The 23,460-nt window shown below is 43.8% G+C and overlaps 1 protein-coding gene across 1 annotated transcript in view; it reads left to right on the top strand.

Moving 5' to 3' along the window:
- The window catches only part of MYO1E (myosin IE), a 199,585-nt gene extending 180,948 nt beyond the window's left edge, over window positions 1–18,637 (top strand). The window contains exons 26-28 of the mRNA XM_061180260.1: window positions 1,123–1,324; window positions 13,117–13,286; window positions 17,560–18,637. Of these exons, the coding sequence (XP_061036243.1) occupies window positions 1,123–1,324; window positions 13,117–13,286; window positions 17,560–17,636 (449 nt within the window). The 3' untranslated portion in view covers window positions 17,637–18,637. The remainder of the gene's footprint in view (window positions 1–1,122; window positions 1,325–13,116; window positions 13,287–17,559) is intronic.
- The last annotated feature ends 4,823 nt before the right edge of the window (window positions 18,638–23,460 follow it).

Here is a 23,460-nt window from a genome sequence, read left to right on the forward strand (position 1 = left end):
CAGACATGAGATATGTCTGTGAAACTGCTGTGAACGCTTCTAAATGCTTGCTCTTAATTTCTGAGCTTATTGATGGTGGGTGGGTCACGAGCGGCATGGAGCAGTCCATCTATGGGACCCCTTTTGAGTATCATGGCCCTAGAACACGTCCCACTCTGGATGCCCTTCTGCTGTCCTTGGCAACCTTGGCAGCAAGTGGGGTCTCACCAAGCTCCTTGTTTCTTTCATGAAGAAATTGACACTCTGAAAGGTCAAGTATCTCGCTCAAGGTCAACACAGCTATCAGAGGCAGAGCCAAACCTGAACCCCGAGTCGCCTTATAAACTAAGGGTCATCCCACTGGTACCAAAGAGTTCTTCTCTTAATTTGGATGGAAGAGGTTTGCTTTATGGTGGGTTCACCAAAAGCGTGCCTTGGGGAGCCTTGTTCCCCTTCACTCTTCCCCAAATCTGTCGGTGGGAGAAGAGATAAGGGCTTCTTCATACATAGCTTGGAATGACAGTGCCGCTTACAGCCAAGGCGCACGGTTTGGAGCCCAGCACCAGAGTCTGTTACTTACCAGATAATGTGATCTTGACCAGGAACAGTTTGGCTAAGACAGCTTGCTCTCTCCAGATTAATCCAACCAGCGGCCACATCTCCCCTGCCTGTGTGGAGTGCTCCCTTCACCTCCCACAGCAGCCTCCTGCAGAGGACACCCCGGACTGACCCCTTGAAAATGGATGTCCAGCTGTTCAAACAGCTGCCTGCCAGCCCTCTTGAATCACAACGTCATCATTTTTCTTAGACCCAAGAATGTGCCTCCCAACTAGTTGCAGGCTTACCTTTCTTTGACCATTGGCTTCGGAACCCTGAACATCTGGTGGTTCTAAAGTCGGGATCAACAAGCATGCATGAGCGTCCGCTATGTTCCAGGCACTGGCTGGGCAGTGTACAATGTCTTGGGCTCTATTCCTCGCAAAATATGAGCAGTTATGCCCTCCCTTATTTCAGAAGGGGAAACTGAGGCCTGGCAAAGCTAAGTAGCTCACTCTTGGCTAACGGGCGGAAAAAAATTTGGAGAGCCTTTAGCATAGGATCAGAAATTTTCTGCTTTGTTTTCTCCTCTTTCCCACTTTCTAGGCTACCATCAGAATGGAGTCATTAAAAACCAGTTTGTGCCGCATCCCCACGCTGCTGGAAACCAGAGGTCAACTCAGAAGAGCCTGTGCCCTTCTATGGCTCGCCCACCCTTACCACGACAACAGTCCGTTGGCTCAGACCGAGTGTCACAGACGCCGGAGAGCTTAGATTTCCTTAAGGTCCCAGACCAGGGTGCTGCAGGGTAAGAGCCCCACCTCCCATGGGTGAAACTCACGACCTCCATCTCCACCAGCCACACTAAGGCTCGAGGATTTGGGGGGCCATCCATGCATGATTCTCAAGGTCGGTTTTCCACCCACGTGTGTTGTCATCCAGCCCCAAGGCTGTGAGGCCCTCGGTTGGCATTTTCTAAAAGTACAGCCAAGTTGATCCCACACACCTCATTCTCCAGAGAGGCCTTATCTCAGAAACATCAGAAGAGGGGCCCCCTTCCACCCTGAGATCTGATCACTCTGTGACCTTTTTTGCTCTCTGGGATGGTTGAGGAATAATGGGGGTTTCGATTTATGTCTGTGCCTGAAGTTGCGTAAACACAACAGTGCAAAGAGTCATTAGATACGTAAAGAATACCATCCCAGCATTCTGTGAGATGCAGATGTTTGGTTATGAAGACAAATCTTCAGGGCTTTAAAATGAGACCCTCTCTGCCTTTCTATAACAGAAAATGAAGAGGGGAAGAAAAGAAACCAAGGCTTTTTAGTTGGAGGACGTAAAGATTCCTGGAACTCTGTGTAGATATTCAGAGTTATCAGTGTAGGAAGGGGGTTTGCTGGGTCCTGTGGAGTCACCAGGCAAATGACTAGGGCCAACTTCAAGACAAGTGAGTGAACTCTGCCAGGGGGTAGATTTTGGCACCAGTAAACAAAAGAACATTCCAGTAGCCCAAAGATGAACTACCCTAGGATGTAAGGAGCACCTTGTCCCTGGAAGTTTCAGGCACAGGCTGGATGGAAATCACCAGGCTGGAGTATTATAGAGTGATGGTGTCACATACCAGATAAGGATGAGAATCCTGTGTCAGCCCCTGTTACCTGTCTAATACTGGACCTGCTCCTAACCCTCTCTGAGTTTCATTTTGCTTATCTGTACACTGAGGTAATACCACCAAGCTTGCAGGGTTGCTGGGGGGGTGGTGGGGAGCTAGAGAAAATCTACATAAAACACCTACCATGGTTCCAGGCATGTAGGAGGCTACTCAGCCAGCTGTAGCTCGATGACAATGATGATGATGATGAAGCAATCATTATCTCGTGGTGGCTGAGCTAGTGACTTTTGAGGAATCTTCCGACTCTGCATGATTCTCAGTAGTTCTCTCGGCCGAACCCGATTGTGGGGTTACTGCAGCCCACTCTTCCCCTCCCTCCTGCCCACCTCCATTTTCTATTCTCACCGCATCTATAGAATAATAAAGAACTTTCAAGTGTGATCGGGAGACTTGTGTACAAAATAGGGTAGTGCTGGGTGAGAGGCAACAGCTCCTTCCTCTGGGTGGGCAGCCACCCATTCACCTCCAGGCCTTATCAAAGACCGCAGAGCTCTTAGGAACTTTTCCAGACGTCACCAGCTTCTTTCCTGGTGTTCCTTTTCCCCTAGCAAGTCTTACCTCATTTGGGCTACAGAGAGGAAAGCCCCTTGCTTTTATACAAATGGCCATCAGGAGAGTGGCTGCCACTTTCTATTAGATCTCTCTCCGTGCTCCCCCAACTCTTGCATAAGTAGCTCTATCCCACCAGTTCTAATGATTATGGTTTACCTGATTGGCTTGGTCTAAAGAGGTAGTTCTCACACTTTAATGTACACCAGAATCACCTGGAGAACCTCCTGGCCCACTTCCAGTATTTCTGATTCAGTAGGACCAGGGGAGGGGCCACGAATTTACATTTCTACCAAGTTCTGAAATGATGGTGATGCCGCTGATCCAGGGACCACATTTTGAAAACCACTTGTCACATCATTTTGATGAAACCAGGGAAGTTTCTGTATAAAGGTGAATTGGAAGGGTGCTGTGGAGGCAACTGGAGCCTTACTCCATAACCCAGGCCTATACTATTCAAATGGACGGAAGAAACTAAAATAATCAAACAAGACTTCCTGGGCCCAGTTTGATTTCCCGAAGTAGGCAGGGGATTAAAACCAGTCAGCAAAATGCACCAAATCTCTTAGCTCTGTCTGCTAGCTTCCTACTTGCTTTGGTTTTGGCAAGCAAAACCATCTTTCCAGCCTGCTTTGCCAGTTACAGACTTGCACACCAGCCAGCTGGGAGCATCTGTCAGCCAAAAAGCAGGCAATTTAGGAACATTGTGTCTTAACCGAGGCTGCTCCCTTCCAGCCCTCAGCTGTGCTGTTCCCTATTTAAGTCTTATCACACCCTTTGCCACCTTTAGGCCTAAAGATCAGGCATACGTGACGCTATTTTGGCAGTGGCTGTGAGGCTGGAAGGAGAGGGAACCTTCACAACCATCTACTAGGCAGTAAGATCTTCCTGTATGTAAAACTTGTGTATAAAACTCGTATGAGGCACACTGAGTCCTGTAGCTACAAGAACCCCAGCCAGCCTCCTCTTTGTACACTTAAATCTGCTGTGATGCAAATATTCCTTAAGAAATCATACTCTGATCAAAAGGCTGAGCTTTTTCTTAGTATTTATTTTCTAAAACAAAGTCAAAGTTAAAATAATTTCTAATGTGGCCAGAGACTTTAGACAAGCATTTCAGGGGCCTCGTGGTTACCTACATTCAACAGTTCTTCTTTGCCAAGAAAACATGAATTGCATTTATTCCATGGGACGTTGCTGGAGCAAACAGGGACTTTTGGGGTCCCGAGCTTGTACCTTTCCACAAAGACGAGAGTTCCTGTTTACATTACAGTCCCAAACAGTGCCCTTGAATTTACCAACCTATAAAAGGGAATTTACCACCAAGTCTCCTTGGACTTTCAACTCTTGGGTTCATCTTTCCTTTCCCTCTCCCACCACCAATGCACTTTTCTTTATAGACATATTTAGCATAAGCAGTCATCTCTTTTGGATCATGTAATGTGGATAAAATCAAATGGTGTAATTAGCACCTCAAGTTAATTCAGGAACGTCTTTGTCAGTTTATTTTGGGTTCAGTCAGTTTGAGTTTTATGTTTTTTGGGTTTTTTGTTTTTGCTTTTGGAGAGAACATGAAGCCTTCACTAAATTAATTACCACCCCAACTGGATTCTTTACCCTTGCCATGCCATGTTTGTTGTCATCGTCATTATTATCATTGACCAAGAAAACTAAGATGTACAAGGAATCATAATAATCTTGTAGTCCCTTAACATACCTTTTGAACAGTCTGATTCAGGTTCAAGATCTTCCTGAGTCTCAGGGCAAGAGAACAGGTAAAGCAAGAATCCATATAAATAGTTCATTCATCAGCCTTTGCTCTGGCTTCATAGGAACACTTGATTTGCCAATCAAGTGTGCTTTATATTTTCCCTCCTATAACTGAGATGTACATAATCTACCTCCAGTTCACTACTGGAGGCATTAAAACCCAGACTGGAAATGTTTTTTCTGTTGGCCTTTTTAATCCTGTGGTCCATTTCATGGGAGGACAACTTCAGGAAATTTCAAGATACTCCAGAGATTAATCCAACTAGAAGTTGGAGAAACAGAAAAATATTGAAAGTGCTCAGCGGTGGGGCTTCTGGCCATGCCACAAAAGAAGGATCGATAGAAAAATTTAAATGCTGCCTGTGTGTCTCTTGACAGGATTCTCCTAATGGAGCCATATTTTCCAAGGAGCTTAAAATTTCCAGCAAGTGTCCAATAGCAATATTTCTTAACCCATAATCTGCAGGAGTAGCAGCCATATCCTGGCCCAGGCAGACACGAAGCTTAGGAATTCCTGGCATCCGTTCCCAAATTTCCAGTAATGTTTATAGATTCAACCTTTTGGAACAGAGCACATTTTAAAGAGCCAATGAAATAAAATGCCATTATTTTCCTTCTTGGAATTTCAAGACATAAATTTCACATCTGCAGAACAAAGACGTGATATTTGAAAGCTTAATCCCAGCTCACCCTGTCATAGATGAGGCACACCCGGGTGTCCCAGAGGTGTGGAGACTGCAGAGGAGTTCACAGAAGGTGGCCTGGCCATGTGCAGAGAGCACAGATTCACACTTGCAAGGACTGGGTATGAGTCCCGGGTCATTTGTTCCTTCCTTCATTGATTCATGCATTGAATATTTACTGAACCATGTGCCTTCTATGTGCCACATGCTGGCCACATGGATTGTTTCACTAATTACCAGCTGACACCCTCGTGTATGTCACTTAATCTTCCTACACCTTGGTTTCCTCACCTGTACTGTATAATAGAGCTAATAATCAGAAATTTAAAACCCAGTCAGGGTTTCAGGAAGATTAAATAAGGGCTTTGTAAACTATAAAGCACAGTGCAACTTGAAAGTTTATTTATATTTATTTTATGACTGTTATTCATGTGGTTTGGTCTTGCAGGGAAATATTAATATTCTACCAGGATTGAGAAGTGGGTGTCCCCTGGCCCAGTGGCTTTACCCACAAGAGCTCAAACCTCTGGCTTGCATAGAGCTCTAGACTCCGTGAGGGGCTAAGCTTCAGGCATTGCTGGCTTTAATGGGGGGGAATGGGCAGCCTAGCGAAGCCAAGACAAGGGGACGAGTCAGGGAGACACCCTCTCCCGGTCCCGCTTCCCTGACACACACACATCTAATAGCCATGCTGCTCTCTGTGGGCTCAGGGCAACAGCCGAACAGAGAGCTGAGAGGTAATATTGCAGCAGACACTAGCTGCATTTCAATAACTAAATAAAGTCCAAAACTCCTTCTCCTGCTTTACTATTCCACAGTCTTTTTCTAGTTAAACCTCCTTTGCTCCAATCACTATAACAACCTACATCCCAGGAGCAGAGCGAATGAACAATCCCTGACTTTACAGCACTTTGTTGTCATTGACGTCACTTGGCGTTTTGTGTTCTTGGGGGCTTCTGGCCTCTTGTGGGCTCAGAGGTCAGTCGGCATCCTGATGTCTCAGGGCAAAGGCACCACTTGGTCTTCCCAGGCACTAAAACAGGGCTTCTCTAGCAGTGCAGGTTTTCACAAAGCAAACTGGGTATAATGTGCTTGATTACTCAGGAAACTTTGTGGTGTGGGTTATAATGTGACTGCATTAGATGTTTAATTCCCTACTCAGAAAAAGACCTACTGTAAAAGCAAGGTGCTGTAGCCGAGCTTCTTCATGTGTTTCTTTTCTTAATGAAGAATAGACACAATAAAGTGGTAAGTGTGTACAGTCCCTTGGTATCCACGGGGGACTGGTTCTCACACACACACACACACACACACACGCCAGATACAAAAACCCGTTCATGTTCAAGTCCCTTATATAATATGGCCTAGTATTTGACATAGTATTTGCATATAACCTATGCACATCCTCCTGTGTACTATAAATCATCTCTAGGTTACTTATAATACTGAATACAATGTAAATGTTATGTAAATAGTTGCCCTGCCCAGCAAATTCTAGTTTTTCTTTTTGGAGCTTTCCGGAATTTTCTTTCTGAATATTTTCCAATCTCAGTTGGTAGAATCTGTATCTGGGATGCAGAACCCATGGATGTGAAGGGCCAACTGTACAGATTACCCTGAAATGATGGGTCACATAGTAACAGGAAAACTAAATTACATTGTGCCAGAGTTACATATAATGAAACAACTGGATTTGCTCTGTGATGCAGAGTTTTATAACTATATACCAGTGGCAATAGGAAAAATAACTTTGTCGTTGTGAGTCTGAAATTCTTGCTCCTGCCATTATCCCAATGAAATAGCTGTTTTTATAAGTTTTCAATCATGTGAGGTTTATTTGGAATACAAATATCATAAAATGTGAGCCCTACCAAAATTATCTAAATCCTGCATATCCATTACAAAATAAATCTAGGCAAAGCACTTTTAAGTGAGTGAAAGTGAGTTATCATGAGGGTAGTGGAGGGATAGCGAGTGGTGTGCTGTGAACGACTAGCTCTCTGGGGATGAAAAGGCGGCAGCTGTAACATTTGTCAGTTTCTGCTCACTGTGGCCGATTTCAAGCTACCAGGGTGACTACCCCTGGTCCCAGAGCTGGGGGGAGATGTACAGTCTCCCACTGTCCTACGGTGTTCCCACCACAGGTAGGCAGCAGACGTTAATAACTTCAAGAGCATAGAGAGATGTAAAATGCGGTAAGATAATTAGGTAGGGTCAGATTATGAGTATTTGTTGCCTTTGCTTTTAATATAATTTATTCAGTTAAATGTGTTCGATTTCATGTTTAATAATGACTCTGTTTAACAACTGACCACAAAACTCCTGAAAGCGTAACAAGCCTCTCTCACAGGCTGGGCTGAGCCAGTTCCTGCTCCCTGGGCACGGGGGTCTTGTTTGCTGTGTAAGAAAATCTCAATCCCTTTTTCGTGGCTGTAAGTGGAGTCAACCAGCACCTAAAAGACCTTGATAATTTCTGGCAGCTGGTAGAAAGCCACCCTCTCTCCTCATTATTGACTGCACAGGATCGCCACCTAGTGGTGGAAGGAGATTGTCTGGGTTGAAGGCTGAGTCTGTGGAACACAGCTGGGAAAATGGCTGTTCTCGCAGACTGATTTCTTTGGTGCTTTCCAGATCCACAGTGTGGTGAATGGAGAGAGTGATCGCCCCATCGGGGCAGGCTTCCTGTGTTCCATGGTACATCTGACCGTAGGGATCTTGTTGAGAGCACTCTGTAAAGCCTTCTTAGAGTTAGAAGAAGGGCCTGGGCCATTGCCGGAATGCCCTCTTTTTACCCCGTGAAGACACTGATCCCTAAAGAGGTGAAGTGATGGCCCCAAGTCACATGCCAGCCGGTGTCAGAACTGGGCCTCAAACCCAGTGCACTGACTCTGACTCTTAAGCCACTGTCCCTTCTGCTACTCCCTCAGAACATGCAGGTTGAGGCCACACAGTCTTCCTGGGCCTGACGCCAGGTCCAGGGTCCACAGTGGTGAGAACAGCCACCCCCATGGAATCTACTGCCCTGCCAGGGAGTCAGCTGGTACAGGCCCCTGTCCCACTGCATTGACCCCCTGCTCTGAGCAGGTGCAGGCTACCAGAGGATGCTGCCCGGGGTGAAACAAGACCCAAAGGCTGAGCAGGAGTTAGCAGCGGTGGTTACGGGGTGGGGAGCATGGCCAGACCATGGGGCCAGAAAGGTCAGTGCGGCTGGAGCTCTGGGAGCCTGCTGCATATGCATCGTGCCATCCACTGATGAAGCCAGCAGGAAATTCCAGGAACCTAGGTCAGTCATTTCGCGGGAACTGTTGTGAGGTTAAATGAGGCAACATCTGAAAATGCCCAGCACAGTACCTTGCCCAGAGCTCCAGGCAGGGGTTCCCAGACCACACCCCATCTGTCAACACTCACAAGAAGAGTGAGGACATGCTTAGATGTGAGAATGAGGCAGGAGTGACGAGTGACAAGGAGGGCTTTGCTGTAACTGGCTCACTTTGCGAAGGTGCTGCCCTACTGGAGCAGTTGTACCCTCTCCTGGTTACAGAGGACATTTAAAAAGGAAAAAGCCAGACAGTGGTTACCTCAGGATTGCCTAAGCAGCCCCTTTCCGGATGCAAAATGCAGAGCTCTTCTCCACCTCCACGTCCATTCGCCATCAAACACAGTCCCCCAGTCCACACTCTGCCCCCCAGCAAACAACGCCCCAACTCAAAGCTACCCGGAATCTCCCCTCTCCCAACTGTGGAGTGCGGTGAGCCCCATTCAGCCAAGGGATAAATGACCAGATGCCTTTACACTGCATGGTAGCAGTTGTCCAGGGACAAGCAAGCCAACTGTTGCCAAGAGTTTACTGTACATGGGAACCCAAATCCCCCAGTAATCCCTGAGGTTTTACTTTGATTGGTTTTACTGAGGAAGTAGGCTCTGATGCCTTAGGATCAAAGACCATGAAGTGGCTGTGTTCACACAGGTGTTTAAGTGGTCCCCTCACCTCCATCCTCTCCTCCACTGTGTCCCAGATCCTGGGTGGGACACTCAGCAGCTGCTTGCTGTAGTACAAGCTGGCTGAGCTCACTCTGGTATCAGGAGTGTGCTTCGGGGCCCGAAGAGGCGCATGCAATTTACTTTCTTTTTTTTTAAAGCAGCTTTTTTGAGATATAATTTACATACCATAAAATCAACCCATTCAAAGTACAATACAATTCAACAGGGACTTCCCTCGTGGTCCAGTGGTTAAGGCTCTGCACTTCCACTGCAGGGGGCACGGGTTCCATCCCGTGTCGGGGGACTAAGATCCCACATGCCTCATGGCACGGCCAAAAAAAAGTACGATTCAACAGCTTTTGGTATGGTTACAGAGTTGTGCAACCATCATCATAATCTAACTTAGGAAGATTTTCGTTATCCCAAAAAGAACCCTTCTTCCCCTTAGCAGTCATTCCCCCATCCCCCGGCCCTAGGCAACAACTAATCTACTTTCTGTCAGTATAGATAAGCCTTTTCTGGACATTTCATATAAATAGGATCATCCTTCTTTTGTTAAGTTTACTCCTAAGTATTATATTCTCTTTGTATATTGTAAATGAAATTGTTTTCTCAGTTGCATTTCTGAATTGTTCATTGCTAGTGCATAGAAATAGAGCTGATTTTTTTTTTATTATTTATATTTTGGCTGTGTTGGGTCTTCGTTGCTGCACATGGGCTTTCTCTAGTTGCAGCGAGTGGAGGCTACTCTTGGTTGTGGTGCGCGGGCTTCTCATTGCACTGGCTTCTCTTTGTTGTGGAGCATGGGCTCTAGGCGCACAGGCTTCAGTACTTGCAGCACACAGGCTCAGTAGTTGCGGCATGCGGGCCCTAGAGCACGTGGACTTCAGTAGTTGCGGCGTGTGGGCTCAGTAGTTGGGGCGCACAGGCTTAGTTTCTCCGCAGCATGTGGGATCTTCTCGGACCAGGGATCGAACCCATGTCCCCTGCACTGGCAGGCGGATTCTTAACCACCGCGCCACCAGGGAAGTCCCCAGATAATTTTTATACATTGATCTTGTGTTCTATAATCTTGCTGAATCTTTTTACTCTAATAGTTTTTTTTTTAGTGTATTCCTTAGGATTTTCTATGTGCAAGATCATCTCATCTGCAAATAGAGGTATTTTCACTTCTTTTCTAATCTGTATGACTTTTATTTTTCTTGACTAATGGCTCTGGCTAGAGCTTCCAGTGGGTATTGAACAGAAGTGGTGAGCTAACACCTGTGTTTTGTTCCTGATCTTAGGGGGAAAGTATACTTGTCACCAGCAAATACGATGTAGGCTAGGAGTATGTGGACAGGGGTCCTAACCCCAACCAGGGGTCAGACTTCCATGAAGAGAGGTAGGAAGATGCCAGTGTGGCCTGCAGCAGGATGGGAGGCTGGGAGCCAGCAGGGCCACACCTGACAGGGACTTCGTAGGCCAAGAGCAGAGAGAAGCTGTTAGAAGGATTTTCAGTGGAGGGTGAGGTAAACTAATAAATGCTGAGCTGGGGTGATGTTCAGGGAGCCTCGAAAGGAAGCAACTGGCAGGAAAGACATGAAGGGGGAGGAACTGGGTGACCTCCATCAAAGACGGAGGCAGATGGGCAGAGGAGCGAGCGGGGAGACTCCCAGGAAGGCTGCAGGCAGGATGGCCCTTTTTTTCAGAGGGTCATCCAGCTTTGCCTCCATGCTAAGAGGGCCCCCTGCCCAGAGAATGCCCCTAAGTCCCAATACTCTTGGGCTCCAGACACCCCATCAACCTGTATTCTCCCCTGGACATAAAAGAGAGGCCAACTCTTCATCTATGAATATTTGGTGAGTGGATGTGTGTGCACACACGTAAGCCTGCACACACATGTGTGCATATGTGCACGTACCCTCCCAACCCTGTTCCCTGGAACTGCCAGAGTGGAGGCTTCCTCCCTCCCAGGGTGTTGTAATGCACACACCACAGCCCCAGCCCCTCCATTCCTTGTTACTGGGAAATCAGATGACTTCTGGTATCCAGGCTAATGGCTCTTATTAACCAAATGCTGACACATCCCTAATATATAGGTTGCTTAATTAAAAACCTGCTTGTCCAGCCAGCTTTCAGAGAAGCAAGCACTTCCCAAGCAGGGAATGGGGATTTCCAATAGACTAGGAAGGAAATGATGTCATGCTAATGATCTATACAACGCCTTTCCTCTTCGATGAAAGAAAGCGTCTGGTGGGGGTGGGAAGGTGGGGACGGGGTTGATCTGAGAAGAGTGGAGCCTGAGTTACCTTGGGGTTTGCTCCCTCCTACTCAGGGAACCCCCCGCCCCTGCTGGGGACAGCTAGCAGCCAGTAACCCCTCACCCCCAGCCAACCCCCTCGTGATCCGACTTGCTCATCAGCAGCCAGCAGCATCTATTATCACAGGACCTCAGCAAGGACAGTGAGGCTCTGGCCTCCTTAGAGCACAGCTCAAAACTGGGTGTGCTGTTTCCAGAACTCAAGCCCCAGGAAATACCCTCCCTTTCCCTCCCTCCTCCCACAGGTGTTAACAGGCCCAGCCAGCGCCACAGTGTTGAGCTCAGCCCAGGCCCTCTTAGAAGAAATCTTAAGTTTCTTTCATAAGCGAATGAATGTAGGCTTCACTTTGGTTAGTCCTTAAGCTAAGGGGGAGGGGGACTGTTTGCTATATTTCTATTTCCTAAATGCATTCTCTAAATGCTTTTCGTGAACATATTTAATAAATGGTTGTTCCAGATATGTTTAAAGATCTCACTAACTAGGACCAGCCTAGAGTTACATGCCTTTGAGACAGTGTATGAATGGTGACTGGAGGCTGCACAGTTTGTAGAAAGAATACATTTAAAGCTAGAAGACCTGGATTAGGGTCTGAAGCTGGAGATATTTTTGATGATCATGACCAGGGAGAGGAGGTGCTACTGGCGTCCCAGGGGTAAAGGCGAGGGGTGTTGCTTAACACCCTACAGTACGCAGGACAGCCTCCGCAGCAAAGGATTATCTGTCTGCCCAAAGTGTCCGTAGTGCTGATGTTGAGAAATTACTTTGGATAAACTTTTGCACAAGAACATTCATAGCAGCATTTCTTTGTAATGAAATTGGAATCATCCCAAGTGACCATCAACAATGGACTGGATAAGTAAATTGTGACAGATTCATGCAGTGGAATAGTAAGTGTAAAGCAATGAGAATGAATGAATCAAACTACATGCATCAACAGTGTTCATCTCAAAAATGGAGCGAGTGAGGGGATTCCCTGGCGGTCCAGTGGTTAGGACTCGGTGCTTTCAGTGCCGTGGCCCGGGTTCAATCCCTGGTCAGGGAACTAAGATCCCAAAAGCCACGAAGTGCGGCTGGAAAAAAAAATGGAGCAAGTGATAGTAGCATGTGATTCATTTCATATAGTTAAAAAACAGACAAACTACAAGTATCGTTTAGGGATACTTATGTGCGTGGTAAAACTACAAAGCAAAGCAGAATTATTAATACAAAATGCAAGCTAGGGGTTCATTCTGGGAGGGATTGCAGTTGAGGAGAGGCACCTGCAGGATTCTATGGCAAAGTTCTGTTTCCACAGTTGAGGGAGGGGGATAGATACATGACTATTTGTTTTATTATCATTTAGATGTATAAATATGTTTTATAAACTTCGGTAGGAATGTGTGTCTTTTCCACATTTCCTTCTATGCTGGGGACACAGCAACAGAGGCTAATGTTTATGAAGAGCTAGCTACATGCTTTTGCAATGACCTTGTCAGGGAGGGTGTTTTACTCTCCGAGAAAGTTTAGGAAGTGACATGTCCTTCTAAGGATAGGGCTGGACTTGAACTTGAGCTGGCCAGTGCTGGCCCCATGCTCCAAACTACCATGTGGTGCTGCTGCCTCCTGTTGGGTCCCTTCTCACCTGCCTCCACTCTTTCCACAGGGTCCGGAGACAAACAACCAGCCGGCCTCCCCCAGCAGGGGGCAGACCCAAGCCCCAGCCCAAGCCCAAGCCTCAGGTGCCACAGTGCAAGGCTCTGTATGCCTATGATGCTCAGGACACAGACGAACTCAGCTTCAATGCCAATGACATTATCGATATTATCAAAGAAGGTAAGTGCATGGCTGGCTGGGACAGCCTCCAAAAAGCATATGGTTATATTGCTATAAAAACTAGTATAAATGTGAAAGGAATTTATGGGCTCCTCTCACTGAAACTTGCAGAGGTAGGTCAGGTTTCAGGCTGATGAAGACTCCAGCTTCATTTTTAAAAAATACTTCTTTCAGCTCTGCCCTCTTCTTTGTATCTGTTCCCTCCTCATTCTGTTTTTCCTCATGGTAGCAAAAAGGCTGCATCAGTTCCAGGCCAACAGATCAAACCATCTCCAAAATCCGCTTTACCTCTGAAACTTCTCTTAGCCGTTGGATAGAAGTCCCAGGTTTCCCTCAGATTGGACCAAATTGGTCATGTGCCCATCCCTGACTCAATCTCTGTAGCAAGGCAAAGGCTGTACCCCAAGTGGGTTAAACCTGGCAGGGACTGCCCGAGGTAATGGAAGTTAGGCCTCTCCCACGCAGATTTCATGGGCTCCTCCTAATGAAGGTAGATGGAATGGAAGCCAGGGAGACAACTTGTAACATCCATTATAAAAGTGGTCTGTGGGCTTGGCTGCATACGTTACTAATTTGCTAAAGAAGGTAAGTTAGAATATAATATACATATAATCAAACATTATTCCTTATGGAAGCATAAAAAACAAAGATAACTCTTAACTTAGGATGTTAGAAAAAGCCCCATGAAGGAAATGGCATTTGTGGTGAGGGATAGGAAGACTGACAGAGAGAGGAGCCATGGAGGCTGGAAAGAGTGGGTCCTTTCAGGAAAATGAGCCGACACTCAACCCAGGTGCAGAATCCCTGAGGAGATGTCTTGGGGGATGAGATGAAGCCAGAGTGGCCTGGTCCTAGAGGCCCTGGGTGTCAGGCTCAAGACAAGTTGTCAAGACAGAGTAGAGCCATCCAAGGTGTATGAGCAGAGCAAGGACAACCTGAGTGGACAGTGGTCCATGGCAGGGCTAGCTTTCAGGAAGAGGTAGCCAAGGGCAGTTCTACGAATCACCTGGGCTCACTCCCAGGAGAACTCCAGGTCCCCAGACCAACCTCCTTCTAAATGTTCTCTGGGTGCTCTTTTTATCTCCTTTAGCCATCTGGTTTTCTACACGTGTTAATATTTTAAGTCATTTAGTATCCTTCTTCAAAAGTTGTAATTAAAAAAGTATTGAAGTAAACTCTTAGTAATACAAACAGGATTTTTATCACCAGCTTTGTTCAGCAAAAATATGGGAAATGACCTAGTATCCAGTGACGGGGATTAGTTTAATAAGCTTTGCTATATCCATTCAGTGAACTCTGATGCAAAAATTTTTATGTTAAAGATAATGATGCAAAAGTACAGACATTATTGAAATGGAAAAATGTTCATGGAGAAAAGGAAAAAGTTAGGTTAGCGACTGTGGACTATAGTCTCATTTTTGTAAAAATATAAAACACATGGAATAGAAAAATGTTTTCTAAAAAAACATTTTTAAAAATAGAAAATGTTAAAGTGGTCTCCTTAAGTGTTGAACTTTAATATTACTTTCTTTTCACTTCTCAATATTTTCCAAATTTTCTAGATATAACATGTACTGGATATAATTAAAACATATATTTGTGTAAAATGTAGAGTCCTAAAAGTTATCAAAACATGCTATAAATTATTGCTGTAATTTAAACAGTGTGGTGTGAGTGCAGGAATTGACATATAGATACAAAGGATAGAATAGCATTCAGAAGCAGACCCTTGTGTGCATAGGTATTTAATAGATGATAAATGTGGCATTTGAAATCGAGAAAGGATAGACAATTACTTTCCATTTTGAAAAGAAAATAAAGTTTGATCTCTGCCTCATACACAAAATAAATATCAGATAAATTAAAGATCTAAAACTATATAATTAAATTACAAAAGTCTTAGAAGGAAACCTAGAATATTATATTAATCTTTGGGTGAGAAAAGTCTTCCTATGGAAGATGTCAAACTCAAAAACCATACGGGATTTAACCTCATAAAAAGGCTAAATTAAAACCTATATGGTGAATAGCACTGGGAACAAAGTTAAATTATGGAAAACAGACTAGGCAAAAATGTTTTACATATATGAATAGCTCCTCCATGTAAATAATACAAATAATCCGGCCCAAAAGTGGACAAAGGCTATTGAGGCAATCAGTGCACAGCAGAGCCTCCTTAACTATCAGCGAAATGCAAAGCAAAGCATTTCACCTGTGATAGCAGCAAAGATTAAAATATGAGAGGGACTTCTCTGGCAGTCCAGTGGTTAGGAGTCGGTGCTTTCACTGCCCGGGCCCCAGGTTCAATCCCTAGTCTGGGAACTAAGATCCCGCAAGCTGCGAGATGAGGCCAAAAGAAAAAAAAAAAAAAGTGAGAGTTCACATTCCCTAATCCAAATCCTTCGAGCTGAGTTTCAGAAATCAGAGATGGGAGCTTTTTCATAGTATGTAACACCCCTTGCGGGTCCCAGGGAAACAGCTTAGATCAGCCTCAGTATTTCTGCCGTGGAACCTGAGAGCATTCACATGCAGTGGAAAGAGACATCATAAACAAGCCCATGTCAGTTCAGGTCAAGTTTTCCCATGAAATGAGTTACAGAAAACTTAATTTTCAGAACTTTCTGGATTTTGTCATTGCAAATAAAGTGTGGAGTGTAATATCTTTGGTTAGTCAGGGAAATAGGTACCTCCTTTCACTATTTACTGCTGGAATAGACTTTTGGGAAGGAAATTTAACAGTATTTATCAAAATTGTAAAATCCCCGTATCAAAATGATTACTTTGGATTTATATATTAACCCCTTCCCCCAAGATAAGTCCCAAATAAATTAATATTTACATGCATAAAAGAAACATAAAAGTCCTAGAAGTAAGTATAGAAGAGTTTTCTTTTTTAATACTGTCAGTGTGGGAAAGGATTTCTAAAAGTGATAGAAAACTAAAAAGCTGTAAAATCATCATCTGATTCAACTGCTCAAATATTAAAATGTCATAAAAATTTAATAAAAATTGGAAGAGGGATATTTGTAACTCATGTGACAGATTCACTAGTATATAAAGAACTCCTAATCAACAAGATAAGAGACCAGCAACCAATAGAAAAATAGGCAAATGGTATGAACAGTGGAATATAAGCAGCTATAGAATAAATACAGAAGCTCTTTATATACAGATATGAAATGATTTGTAGTATGTATTATTAAGGTTTAAAAAGTACAGAACATGTAGTATGCTACCACTTGTGTACAAAAGAGGTTTTTTCATTTGTTTGTTTGTTTGAATAAATGCCTTTATAGACATGAAATATCTCTGGAAGAAAGTGCAAGAAATAGGTAATACTGCTTGCCCTCAAAGAAGGGATCTGGGTAGCTGTTTTCGCTGTTTATCCTTTTGTACTTCTGCAAGTACACATGAAAGTATTACCTATTACAAAAAATAAATCAGATTTTCTTACAAAGGATACTAGAAGGTGCATATTCTTTGATCCAAGAATCTATCCTATAGAACTACTTGCACATGGACATAATAAAGACGTATGTATGGACATTTATTGCATTAACAATGAAAAATTGGGGAACAAATGTCCATCAGTAAGGGAATGTTATATAAAATTTGGTATACAATGCAGCTGTTTAAAAAATGAGATAGTCATGGAAAGATTATTGAGTATTGAAAAGCAAGATGCAGAATAGTAAGGTATAGAATGGCCTGTTTAAAATGAATGTGTGTGTTTATAATCACAGAAAAATATATACCAAATTACTGCTGAAGGGACTGGGATTAAGCTGGGAAGTAATTACAGTGAAGTGTTGCAGATCAGTTCTCCCAGAAAGGCTGTGAGGTGGAGTGAGGAGTGTGAAAGATGCAGAGGGGGAATAGCCACTGTGAAAGAAAAGGGGGGAAGCAGGATTAGAGCCATCTGACCACAAGGCAACCTCACAGTCTGCCAGCCCAGCAGCTGCTCCAGAGCCGGGACTGCTCGCAGGGGAGGCTGGAAGGCTTAGGCCCCGAGAGAAGCAATGTCTCCAAGGCAGGGCAGATCCCACAGGGCCGAGAGCTGGAGACTGACAGCAAAACCTCACATCTGGGCAGCGGGTTCTTCTGGAACGGGGCCTGAGTGGCACATCTGCATGTCTAATTTTCATTAAAATTAAGAAGGGAAAGAACATGGATGGAGCCCTTTGCCCGTGGGATACACCCACAGGAGCAGGGTGCATCTGGCCTGGGCAGAAAGCCTTGCTCACCATCATCTCCACCACCTGTGTCCCTGCAGATCCTTCTGGCTGGTGGACCGGGCGGCTACGAGGCAAGCAGGGCCTGTTCCCCAATAACTACGTGACCAAGATCTGAGGCGCACAGAGACTGATGCACAGGACGAAGGAACTTCAGGCACAGACAGGGGACGGGACATTTGGGGGCTCTCCTTCTGATCCATAGTGAGCAATTGCTTCTGCAAGGCCTGGAGCTATTCTGGCATCTTGCCCATGGAGGACTTCCAAAAGCTGGGCTGGGGACAGGGAATGTCACTCCATAAATGATCCTAAAAGGTAGCCTGTTCATAGGAACCCCGGAGGGCAAACCAAGCACCCACTCAGATTTATTTATTCTATTTAAACCTGGTGAGAGGACAGGTGAGGTCCACTCAGACCTTGCTGACTCTAACAAAATAGCACCTGCTCACTCACCAGGCCCAGGGAATGGCTGTAGGCGGCCACTGACAAGTGCCTTTAGTTGAAGAGCACATTTCTTTCATCCCTCTTTTCATTACCTGACGTACACATTCCTTGGCCACCTTCCCTCAGGGAAGACCCACTCTCTGCAGGTGGGGCTTGGCGTGAGCGGGCACTTCCCGTGCAAACGTCAAGGGCCCGCTGAGCCCGCAGGTGCAGTGGGTGCTGGTTTACACTTTGCTGGGCTGCAGGGGCTGAGGCTGGGCTGTCGGCCAGGCTTTCTCTGGGTCTTCAGTTGGAATGTGGCTGGCCCATGTTGGTTTTTGTGTTTAATGCTGTACCTATTACAAGAAGGATCTCTTTTTTTCAAGCTGTACATTTATAAAAACAGATCATATACTGTATATATAAAAAATCTCAAGATGATAGAAACATGTATGAATGTACTAAGTAGTATTCCACTGTACTTATTCATAAGATAGGATTTATTACAAAACTCACACCAGGTACTTACAGTTGTGCACTACTCCTTTTCAACTATAGAATCAGTGTTACTGCTTTCTAGCTCAGTCCCTGCAAACTCTTCCCAACCCTCTCCTGTAGGTAATTTTCCTCTGCTGGCCCCCCACCCTGTGTCTCCTCCCCCTACCTCCTAAATAAATAAAGGAATCAGTGAACCACCTTGTTCTTTCATGACGTCTGTCTGGCTTGGATTGTGTCCACTGCCACAAGAGAAGGTATGTTGAAGTCCTAACCCCTAGCACCTTACTTGGAAATAGGGTCTTTACAGAGGTAATCAAGTTAAAATGGGGTCATTAGTGAGGGCCCTAATCCAGTACAAGTGGTATCCTGATAAAACGAGATTTGGACACAGATCAATCCACACACAGAGAAGGAGAAGATGAGGTGAAGAGTCAGCCACCTGCAAGCCAAGGGCTTGGAACAGGTCCTCACAGCCCTCAGAGGAAACCATTCCTGCCAACATCTGCATATTGGACTTCCAGCCTCTGCAATGGTAAGGCAGTAAATTTCTGCTGGTAAGCCACCCAGTCTGCGGTACTTAATTAAGGCAGCCCTAGCACACCAAGGCAGTGTTTATTGCAGTAGTAGTGAAAAGTTGGAAACATTGTCACGTCCATCAATAAGGAATTGGTCATAGGGGTACCATCACTTCTTAACCTCTCCTTCTCCCAGTTGCCCTCAGCCATTCGTAAGCTCCTGGGAAAGTAGGATTTGACCGCACACACCTCTTGCCATTTCAGGATCCCCAGGTCCATGGGAAAAAAATTATCAGGGATTACATATTAGGGGAAAAATATATCTGAATTTGGGGCAAAGTAAATAATTCTGATTTACTTCAGGTACAGAGAGCAAACTTCATTGGCTAACAATAAACAAAGTTTAAAGTATATTTCAGTTCCATTTTGTGACCACCTAAGAGAGAGGAAAATAAAGCCGTAATGTGATGACATAAGGAAAGGTAATTCTATGGACACTAATAGTCTCTATATTTTACAAGGGACTTTAAATTTCACATTCCTGGGCTCACTGAAAGTTGGAGGAAGGAGACAGAACCAGAATTCAAATGAGGAGCATCATGGACTCCCCTTGAGCAGACTCAAGGTGCAGGCTGCTTTCTCACGGGCAGGACCGCCCAAACCGCATTCCTGTGCTACCATGAACCCCTGTCCCAGCTGCCACGTGGCTCACCCAGGGCCATGCTCAAGTAAGTGCTCAACAGATGTTACCCAAATAGGTGACTGAATTGATGTTTATAGGTGAAGAAGACTTAAACATTGGTTTCCTCTCATCTCTGGATCCAGCCAGGCCTGCCATTTTGTTCACTGTTCAGTTAAACAGACATGAAATTAGTTCAAGAATCACTTAACCAGGGGCAACATAAAGAGGATCAAGAGCCATCCCAGCCTTCTAGAACTTGCCATCCTGTTTAGGAGAAGGGGCATGTGTGTGCACACACCACACATGTATAGCAGTAGAAACTGCATTGTAAAAATGTGACAGATTACTTCAGCTGATGGTTTAAAGTAACCAAGAGTTGGTTGTTTGGCCTGAGGCGACCCAACACTGGAGCCTACCCGGGCTCTTTGGTGGGACTAATGGCGGACTCTGGGAGGGCTCACACCAAGGAGTACTTCCGAGAACTTCTGCTGCCAGTGTCCTTGTCCTCACAGTGAGACACAGCCACCCCCTGCCTCTGCAGGAGACCCTCCAACACTAGCAGCCTGTGGAACAAAAACCACATTCACAGAAAGACAGACAAGATGAAAAGGCAGAGTGCTATGTACCAGATGAAGGAACCAGATGAAGGAACAAGGTAAAACCCCAGAAAAACAACTAAGTGAAGTGGAGATAGATAGGCAACCTTCCAGAAAAAGAATTCAGAATAATGATAGTGAAGATGATCCAGGACCTCGGAAAAAGAATGGAGGCAAAGATCGAGAAGATGCAAGAAACGTTTAACAAAGACCCAGAAGAATTAAAGAACAAACAGAGATGAACAATACAATAACTGAAACGAAAAATACACCAGAAGGAATCAACAGCAGAATAACTGAGGCAGAAGAACGGATAAGTGACCTGGAAGACAGAATGGTGGAATTCACTGCTGTGGAACAAAATAAAGAAAAAAGAATGAAAAGAAATGAAGACAGCCTGAGACACCTCTGGGACAACATTAAATGCAACAACATTTGCATTATACGGGTCCCAGAAGGAGAAGAGAGAGAGAAAGGACCAGAGAAAATATTTGAAGAGATTATCATCGAAAACTTACCTAACAAACATGGGAAAGGAAATAGCCACCCAAGTCCAGGAAGCACAGCAAGTCCCATACAGGATAAACCCAAGGAGAAACAAACATGCCAAGACACATAGTAATCAAATTGGCAAAAATTAAAAACAAAGAAAAATTATTGAAAGCAGCAAGGGAAAAACAACAAATAACATATAAGGAAACTCCCATAAGGTTAACAGCTGATTTCTCAGCAAAAACTCTACAAGCCAGAAAGGAGTGGCATGATATACTTAAAGTGATGAAAGGGAAGAACCTACAACCAAGGTTACTCTACCCAGCAAGGATCTCATTCAGATTCGATGCAGAAATCAAAAGCTTTACAGACAAGCAAAAGCTAAGAGAATTCAGTACCACCAAACCAGCCCTACAACAAATGCTAAAGGAACTTCTCTAAGTGGGAAACACAAGAGAAGAAAAGGACCTACAAAAACAAATCCAAAACAATTAAGAACATGGTAATAGGAACATACATATCAATAATTACCTTAAACATGAATGGATTAAATGCTCCAACCAAAAGACACAGGCTTGCTGAATGGATACAAAAACAAGACCCATATATATGCTGTCTACAAGAGACCCACTTCAGACCTAGGGACACATACAGACTGAAAGTGAGGGGATGGAAAAAGATATTGCATGCAAATGGAAATCAAAAGAAAGCTGGAGTAGCAATACTCATATCAGATAAAATAGATTTTAAAATAAAGAATGTTACAAGAGACAAGGAAGGACACTACATAATGATCAAGGGATCAATCCAAGAAAAAGATATAACAATTATTAATATATATGCACCCAACATAGAACCACCTCAGTACATATGGCAACTGCTAACAGCTATAAAAGAGGAAATCGACAGTAACACAATAGTGGGGGACTTTTACACCTCACTTACACCAATGGACAGATCATCTAAACAGAAAATTAATAAGGAAACACAAGCTTTAAATGACACAATAGACCAGATAGATTTAATTGATATTTATAGGACATTCCACCAGAAAACAGCAGATTACATTTTCTTCTCAAGTGCGCATGGAACATTCTCCAGGATAGATCACATCTTGGGTCACAAATCAAGCCTCAGTAAATTTTAGAAAATTGAAAACATATCAAGCATCTTTTCTGACCACAACACTATGAGATTACAAATCAATTACAGGGAAAAAACCATAAAAATCACAAACACATGGAGGCAAAACAATATGTTACTAAATAACCAAGAGATCACTGAAGAAATCAAAGAGGAAATTAAAAAATACCTAGAGACAGATGACAATGAAAACACGACAATCCAAAACCTATGGGAAGTTTATAGCAATACAAGCCTACCTCAAGAAACAAGAAAAATCTCAAATAAACAATCTAACGTTACACCTAAAGGAACTAGAGAAAGAAGAACAAACAAACCCCAAGGTTAATAGAAGGAAAGAAATCATAAAGATCAGAGCAGAAATAAATGAAATAGAAACAAAGAAAACAATAGCAAAGATCAATAAAACTAAAAGCTGGTTCTTTTGAGAAGATAAACAATATTGATAAAGCATTAGCCAGACTCATCAAGAAAAAGAGGGAGAGAACTCAAATCAATAAACTTAGAAATGAAAAAGAAGTTACAACAGACACCACAGAAATACAAAGCATCCTAAGAGACTACTACAAGCAACTCTATACCAATAAAGTGGACAACCTGGAAGAAATGGACAAATTCTTAGAAAGGTATAACCTTCCAAGACTGAACCAGGAAGAAATAGGAAATATGAACAGACAAATCACAAGTAATGAGATTGAAACTGTGATTAAAAGTCTTCCAACAAACAAAAGCCCAGGACCAGATGGCTTCACAGGTGAATTCTATCAAACATTTAGAGAAGAGCTAACACCCATCCTTCTCAAACTCTTCCAAAAAATTGCAGAGGAAGGAACACTCCCAAACTCATTCTATGAGGCCACCATCACCCTGATACCAAAACCAGACAAGGATACTACAAAAAAAGAAAATTACAGACCAATATCACTGATGAATATAGATGCAAAAATCCTCAACAAAATACTAGCAAACAGAATCCAACAACACATTAAAAAGATTATACACCATGATCAAGTGGAATTTATCCCAGGGATGCAATGATTCTTCAATATATGCAAATCAATCAATGTGATACACCATATTAGCAAATTGAAGGATAAAAACCATATGATCATCTCAATAGATGCAGAAAAAGCTTTTGACAAAATTCAACACCCATTTATGATTAAAAAAACCCTCCAGAAAGTAGGCATAGAGGGAACTTTCCTCAAAATAATAAAAGCCATATATGACAAACACACAGCCAACATCGTCCTCAATGGTTAAAAACTGAAACCATTTCCACTAAGATCAGGAACAAGACAAGGATGTCCACTCTCACCACTGTTATTCAACATAGTTTTGGAAGTCCTAGTCACGGCAATCAGAGAAGAAAAAGAAATAAAAGGAATCCAAATCAGAAAAGAAGAAGTAAAGCTGTCACTGTTTGCAGATGACATGATACTATACATAGAGAATCCTAAAGATGCCACCAGAAAACTACTAGAGCTAATCAATGAATTTGGTAAAGTTGCAGGATACAAAATTAATACACAGAAATCTCTTGCATTCCTATACACTAATGATGAAAAATCTGAAAGAGAAATTAAGGAAACA

This window comes from Eubalaena glacialis, chromosome 2, assembly GCF_028564815.1.
Source record: "Eubalaena glacialis isolate mEubGla1 chromosome 2, mEubGla1.1.hap2.+ XY, whole genome shotgun sequence".
In the NCBI taxonomy this organism is placed as follows: Eukaryota; Metazoa; Chordata; class Mammalia; order Artiodactyla; family Balaenidae; genus Eubalaena; species Eubalaena glacialis.